Source organism: Haemaphysalis longicornis, unplaced genomic scaffold, assembly GCF_048455015.1.
Source record: "Haemaphysalis longicornis isolate Haplotype H1 unplaced genomic scaffold, Haemaphysalis longicornis Haplotype H1 scaffold_137, whole genome shotgun sequence".
Taxonomy (NCBI): Eukaryota; Metazoa; Arthropoda; class Arachnida; order Ixodida; family Ixodidae; genus Haemaphysalis; species Haemaphysalis longicornis.
In genome coordinates, this window is record NW_027526242.1 from 675,609 (window position 1) to 682,973 (window position 7,365).

Consider the following 7,365-nt stretch of genomic DNA (forward strand, 5'->3'; position numbering starts at 1 on the left):
TCTACGACCTCAGGGGTCGTCTACTTGGGAAAATAAATCCAAAAATTAAGAGGGGGGGGGGGCATGCAGGACATCCCGATTCACCCTCTGAATCCGAACGAAAAATCAAACCACCACCCCTTCGGAGTCCTTCCATAATCAGAGAATTCCATACCGTATAAGTGTTTAAGAGGGCGTTGTTTATCCTATCATGAAAACATAATATAGCATAGAAACCTCTGCGTTACCGTATTTCCAGTTATTTTTTTTTTTCAGCGCATTAAAACAGGTTTCAAACAGAAACTGCTCTCTGTGCGCTATGCTCGTTCCGAAATTGTTGAACCGCAGCTGCTCAAATCTCAGTCCGGCTGCTATCGGTGTCCATCAGCTAAACTATATATCTTCTTCGCTGTACGCGATGCATGGTTCTGGGCGATTGAAACGTTTTCCCCTCAGACTGGTAAACTGTAAGCTGACTTATAGTTTATGCACACTATGAAACAAACAGCCCTTTCGAAGCATTCATTTTGTAATAGATGATCTCTGTTTTAATAGGAAAATCAGCAGGAGGCCTAAAATTTTTTTGAAACACTGTCTGCCAACCGGGCTCCCTAAGCCCGGAAGGCCCGGTTCATTTGAACCCCCACGGTCCCCACCATGGATAATCCGCTTTTCATCGTGTGACCATGAAGGCCGGGGACTCTCGTCTAGCCGATAGAGATAATCCTAGACATGCAGACAAAGGCTGTCAATGTCACGTTGCGGCTCGCCGCACCTTTGTTAACTTAGGTCGAAGTGACGCAGAAGGTGCCTTGTGGCTTCGGCGGTAGTCTTTCTAGATTCCGGGGGTAATTACCGCATTAGAGCTTGCAAAGCACGCGGGCGCGTCCTGGTCAGCGGTGTTAGTGTTACGGTCGCTGCGACGTCATTCGTGGGCCCGAAGATGAATGAAAGGGGCGCCGCCGCGTTCGGAGAAGTTAGAGAGCACGCAGTGAAGTTCAGGGCCTTGAGTGTCGCCCTGACACCTTTTTTTGTAATGCACGCGCTGTGTTGACCAAGGCGGAACAGTATTTTAAAGAGGGGAATAGTTTGGCCGCGCTTTAAAAGAGGCCGCCCGAAGGTCGGTTCTTAACATCACAGCTATCTGGTAAGTAGGTTAGTTGAATCACGAGGAAACTTTTGGAATTGGTTAACGTGTAATAAATCGTGGTTTATATTGTTGGTCAGGCCCTTCGTCAAAAACAATTTAAAGTAACAGATATAACAATGTTTTTTTAATTTACTGCCTGGTGAAGCACAATAGGTGCTTTGAGTTTTCGAACGCCAATATTGTCATTACGACAGGAGTTCTGAAATATAATTCATGTTCTATGTAGTTATTTAATGCCGTAATAGGTGAATTGTAGGTTGTTAATTATGTCTTCGGCAACGACCGTCCTTTGGAGACATTTACAAATATCAATGTTCATTTTAAACGAATCGAAGGTGTCGCTTTAAATGTCACTGCCATAATGTTTTCTATTTCACCTCTTATATTGCCGCACGTGTTATCTTATCTCCTTTGATTGAGAGAGGGTCGCAAACTAACGTCACCAGCCCAGAATAATCAGCGCAGCGCAGCAATTAAGACACTTCTGAATCTCAAACGTTTCTTTGGTGTCCGATTATTTGCTTGACATACTTGTAATTACTATTTTGTTTTCACTTCATCTCTGGCAGAATGCAGGCCATGTGGTAAGGGGTTTCAAACTTCCTGTGATATTTCTGCTCTCAGAAGCAAAGTAAATAAAAAATCGGTTGGATGGTTACTGACAAGTTAAGTTTTTTGAGAGCGGGAGGAGACGGCGAAGTTTACGCCACACATTTATCTACATTGGGTTTAACAAAATGCGTGCATTCTAAACGCAGTCGCGTAGTTCTTATATAGCATGGCGTTTTGTAACGAACGCTCCAAATACACGGAAAAAGTAAACGCCCGCTTCGCGCTACTCGGCTAACTTGAAGCTTCGCAGCGCTTGGGAAGCGCGCGGAACGCTGCGCGGACGGCGCGCAGATGCACCCTCTCGCACAGCAGCGCCCCAAGCGGGCGCCGCTGGCAGTCATCACGGTCGGGGCCACCTCCGCGCCCGCCCTCAGCACACTAGCCAGTATATTCTAGGCACTATACCAGAGCCTTCAGTTCCGGAACGGTGGCGCCGCGGTGGCAGTAGGTGTCTTCGATTTTACTGCACTCGCTGCACTCATTCAGGTAGTGCAGCACTCGTCTCTTCGATTTTCGAGTGCAGCGCGCGGCGCCTGCACTTTTCTCTTCGATTTACCGACGGTGCAGAGAGTGCAGGATGAGTTCACGCTTTCCCTGCACCTCCCATGGAGGAGGTGCAGAAGCAGACGACAAAAGTGCAGGACCGGTTCTGCAGTGGCGGCGCCTGCGCTGAACTGGCTGAACTCATCCTGAACTCATGCAGAAAGTGCAGGCCAAATCGAAGAGACCTAGTATTTGGCTCTAGGCGCACTCACGCCGCATTGGAGGCACGCGGCAGGCCGCACGTCAGTGCGCCTTTCATCCAGCGGCCGTGCTTCTTGTCAAGCTCGTCGTCTGCTTCGCCGCAGTAGAGTGAACTAGAATACTTCTAGTTCACTCTAGCCGCAGCCATGGCCGCTGGATGAAAGGCGCACCTTGTGCGCTCTCATCCAGCGGCCGTGCCGCAGCTCTCGAGCAGACGACACACGCGCGACTTGCAGCGCCCCTCAGCGATTTCACAACGGAGGGTCGAGGTGGTTCGAAAAAAAAATCTTTCTATGAGCTAACGTTATTAGATTAAAAAAACGTTGCAATTAACTGTAGCGCTATGGACGTTCTGCGAGCTAATGTTATTTCTACAAACATTAAGTATTTTAGCGTTGGTTAGGGCCCTTCTCTGCAACGTTACTAGTAACGTTGCTTCTCTGGAAGTCCGCGGACTGTCAGATGGTAAACTGCAGAGATGACTACTTTATTGTTTGTGTGAAATAATGTGTCACATTTCTTCCTTTATTTTTGGTTTAAACGTGCGATTGCGCACGCATAGCCGACCACAAAGTTTATTTCATTATCATCATCAACCAGCTGTCCATGTGCTTTCTTGGCTTGGCGCGTTTTCGGATGTTGTGCTAGAGTGTACTAGAGTGAACTAGAGTGAACTTCTAGTTCACTCTAGTTCACTCTAGTTGTGCTTGGTATCAGGAGTACAACTGGTACAACATTGATGTTGTCGTCCCTAGAATACCACCCTAGGTAATGTGCTGTCTCCGGTTTGTATGAGCCCCTCGAACGAGCAAGGCATGTTCAAATCATTCTATTGTTCGTTCGTAAGGACGCACGCGTGGACGACCGTGATCTGGCTTCGCGCAGCACTCCGAAGGTGAGTGCGAGTGCGACGATGCGCTCGCACGCGCTGAGGTGCTTTTTTCTTATTGCTGCAGGGCGGTTCCCGTGATCGAGGACGCCGCCACCCCTGCCGCCTCGGTGCCTCCCCGCGAACCGCCCGCTAAGCAGGGCCAGCTGCTCCGAACAGCCGACGACGAGCGAGAGAAGGCCGAGGCCCGCCGTCTGAAGCTGCGCGCGACGTGCCGCGCCGATGACGACAGCAAATGCGACAAGTGAGGCACAGAGCGCGCTGGGCATCGCTGACGCCCAGACGCGCTCCTTGACACTCGACAAAGTGGTTTTATTAGGGGTGTAATCAAATATCAGCGCTTTCTACTGGTCTTATGTTGCTGTCAGTTTTGAGCAGTTCCTTGGCCGCCCAAAAACTCCTCTCGCGATTGAAATTCCACGGCGAAATAAAATACAAAACGGCTTTCGGGCAGTTTTGAGCATTCCGAAATGACGAATAAAAGAGGCCTCGCGAATCCTATATCAGATGGTGCAGAGTTGTAAAATGAGTAACAAAAAAAAAATCTTAACCTAATTTCTGGGAACTGAGTAACGGCCACCATTGCCAGCGTCGTTAGAGCAAGGGGACAAACGTTAAGCTCCGTCAACAGCAGAGTCGAAACGAATAAAATGTTTTCAGGAAAAGCTCGAGCCAGATAGGATATTGCTCTGGGTGTCGGCCACATACTGCAGGGTTTTGACATGCTACGCTGATGTTTCCAGGCCATTTCTAATGAACTTGAAAATTATGAACGCATAAAAAATGAGCCAGGTCGCTTCCCTGCCCCCTCTTGGCCTAGTGCAAGGGTTATTTTCAAGGGTTTCTATTAACGCGGGCTCCTCGGGCCCCTCCTGTATCCCTGGATGCTTTTCATGGACCCTCCGTGGGTGCTTACAGGTGTGCTTACATGAGTAAACATGGGCAGCGTAATTGACGCAGTCTAAAGAAATTTGGGCTGGCATGTTCCTGAGAGAGCAGTCCAGTGCATGGTGCGTGGAAAATGAACCGTCTGACTTATAAGCAAGCAAACAAGAATACATACATATAGTCCCCCAAAAAAACTTATTTCTCGACATGAGTGCATTTTGTGAGAAAACTCAGTTTTTGTGAACAGTTTACGGACAATTCAAAGTTTTACGAATTCTCAGCACTGCTTGACAATTTGTTTGAATGGCTGTAGACAGAAGACTGATATCAGTGCTGGCTGAACAACAACTTTGCACAGGGCTTTCCAACTAACCTAGGGAAATATGGGTTAGCTGAAAGTTTGGCAGAACAGTACTTTAGTTGGATAGTATTCTGCCAGCTTATGTTGCTGAAGTTTGCGTAAAACTCAATATGTGTTTCTTTTGGGTAAATATGATGCACTTGGTTTTAGACCCTTTTAGTCTTGTGCCCCATACATTAGGTAATGCACATAAATAACTTATAGCATTGCAGATCTCATTTGGCGCAGTCATTTTCAAAAGGGCACATCAGAAATGGTGACTGGGTTCAGCACGGGGTATTACTAATATAAGGCCAAAAGTTGAACCTTGGGGCACTCCTGCTCGTGTGTCTGAATGATCACGATTGTACGTACTATCATAACACAACAGTGGCATGAAAACAATTGAACGCATGACTGTTAGTGAATGCTGTGTGGTGCAGGGATGGGAGGCATGTGAGCATTTCTGTGCAACCCCGAGTATGCCTTGACACTCGTTCAAAAAGACACTGGCTGGCCTATCTTATCCAAGTGGTCATCTTGAACAAAGTAACAACGTGATTGGGGCGACACGAATGATCTGCCCAGCTGTTGTGCGGATGGCCTGGGAAGTTGTGCCGGTCAGTATGTTGTGTGCCCTGACATTGTTGCGCCCGTGTTGTTGCAGGTTGGCCATGTTGGTGACGCCGCTGTGGGGGTACTGCCGCAATCAGCAGCTTTTGGTGAGTGGCCCTGCTTGGGTGTCGTATGTCGCGGTTGTAAGATCTCGGGGAGATTCTTTTTTTTTTTTCTTGCCATGATTGCGGGCACATGTGGATACGTTCTAAGACAGAATCGAAAAATAAAAGACGTCCTCAAGGTGTCAGTACTGGGCGTTGAATTTGGCCATACTGGTTCCACCAAAGTGGAAATTGTACTCAGTTGACTGAACACCTTCGCTGATTAAACAAGAACCTCGCTGGTGAAATGTCGCTCAGAAAAAGAACCTTGTGACAAGATGGCAGGGCAGTGGAATAAAAAACTGTGCGGATGTTGTTGTAAAAAAAGAAGGGCACTTGCTGAGCATTGAGGCAACTGGTGTCATGTTGCGAGCACAGTGAACAGGCTCTGATTTGTGGCATTTCACTCACGCTACAAATTGAAATTAAACTTTCTTTTTTGTTACAAATTCCATGCGCAAACAGCGTGTTACGTGCCTTAGGTAATGCACACGTGCGTGGTCTGTGAAAGGCCCATGTGTGGTAAGCTTTCCTGCATAGCTGTGGTGCCATGCGGAAAAGTGAACTGACGGGTGTGGTGCGTACGGCAAAGCTTAATTAAAGAGTCACTAACGGTTGACTAACTTTTTCTTTCAGCTGAAAGATCACGTGTTCCATAGCCCTCTCAGCTTTTGTTTTTGACAACCAACGATGCCTTGTTTGCTCAGAAAGAAATAATTAGAGCTGGCATTTCTCTCTGCCATTGCCCTTCTATTTTTGTCGTGACGTTTCCGAGCCCATCACAAAGTGGCCAGGGTCAGCTGAGTCTGGCATTACTCGATCTGTGCCAATTTCCTTAAGGCCTGTCCTCATTGGTTTTCACTTTCATAGCAGCCCACCAGGAAAGGTCTGTTTATTGCCATCTTGGCATGGCAGCCAGGGTGTTGGAACGAAACGAAAACCGGAAACGAAAAACGAAAAAAAACCCCGATATTTTTGGCCGGAACGAAAAGGAAAACGAAACATTATTTATAATTTCGTTCCGGAGCGAAACCGAAAAAAAAAGACATTTCGGTTTTCGGTTTGAGTACAAAGTGCGTTCGAGTACGTGCGCTGTTGTGCAGATGCTTTGAGGCTGATTTAATGAAACGCTAGAAAAGGAACCGTGTCTTCCGAGAACCACAAATGTATTGGCATTTTGGGAAGAGCGCAGAGAACGACAACCTGAACTGTACGCCTTAGCGCAGGTAGCTCTTGGTGTTCCAGCCACCGAAGCCAGCGTGGAGCGGGCATTCTCGTCGCTAAAGTTTATTTTATCTGACCAGAGGTCTCGCCTTTCACCTAGCACGCTTGAGGACGTGCTGCTTCTGAGGTCATATTCAGTGCCGTAAGATGTGTCTGAAGAAGTGCTTCAGTTTTTGTGTGCACTTGTGAGTGACATTTGAGGACGTGCAGCTTCTAAAGTCGTGTTCAGTGCAATAAGATGGGTCTGAAAAAGTGCCTGAATTTTTGTGTGAAGTTGTGACACTTGAGGATGTTCAGCTCCTGAGGTAATGTTCAGTGCCATAAGATGTGTCTGAAGAAGTGCTTCAGTTTTTGTGTGCTCACTTTAGTTGTTACAAAAAATCAATAAACATCCCTTTTTGTTTTTCTTTTAAAATTTTGTTCTCATTTTTTTTTTCACGCAAGCACGAACCGTTATGAACCATTACGAACCGTTATATTTTTCGTTCCGGAACTAAAACGAAACGGAACTTTTCTCTATGGGACGAAACAAAAAATGAAACAAAAAACATTTCGTTCCGACACTCTTGTGGTGGCATGTAGCGAAACTGGCCACCAAGTTCCCGCTCTTCATTGGCGGGGAGTGGGGATGTCGGCAAAGATTTCCACATGACCGTCCAGGATGTGGTGCCACCTGGGAGCAGTTGGGGAAACTGCGTTTGCTGTTGAACGAACAATTTCACATCCATCTCATCTCTGGTCGATCGCTTCATTGTGATCTGCTTTTTCTGACGCTGGCTGTTTCATGCATACATGCGCTAGTGGTCGGTAGGTGCGCTGG

The 7,365-nt window shown here is 47.2% G+C and overlaps 1 protein-coding gene across 2 annotated transcripts; it reads left to right on the forward strand.

Moving 5' to 3' along the window:
* The first annotated feature begins 3,099 nt into the window (after nt 1-3,099).
* Nucleotides 3,100-5,428, forward strand: LOC144164739 (uncharacterized). 2 transcript variants are annotated; one of them, XM_077695029.1, is made up of 4 exons: nt 3,100-3,253; nt 3,333-3,380; nt 3,442-3,618; nt 5,270-5,428. In XM_077695029.1, the coding sequence occupies exons 1-4, from the start codon at nt 3,225-3,227 to the stop codon at nt 5,400-5,402; spliced, it is 387 nt and encodes a 128-aa protein (XP_077551155.1). In that variant the 5' UTR covers nt 3,100-3,224; the 3' UTR covers nt 5,403-5,428. The 2 variants fall into 2 exon arrangements, with proteins under 2 accessions (XP_077551155.1, XP_077551154.1); XM_077695028.1 differs by having other exon boundaries at nt 3,100-3,380.
* The last annotated feature ends 1,937 nt before the right edge of the window (nt 5,429-7,365 follow it).

What these genes read in the sequence shown, in the direction of transcription:
- LOC144164739 (XM_077695028.1), top strand. Translation starts at nt 3,277, where the DNA reads ATGAGCCCCTCGAACGAGCAAGGCATGTTCAAATCATTCTATTGTTCG. An exon ending in CTTCGCGCAGCACTCCGAAG is followed by an intron (nt 3,381 to 3,441) that starts GTGAGTGCGAGT and finishes TTATTGCTGCAG; the next exon opens with GGCGGTTCCCGTGATCGAGG. An exon ending in GACGACAGCAAATGCGACAA is followed by an intron (nt 3,619 to 5,269) that starts GTGAGGCACAGA and finishes GTGTTGTTGCAG; the next exon opens with GTTGGCCATGTTGGTGACGC.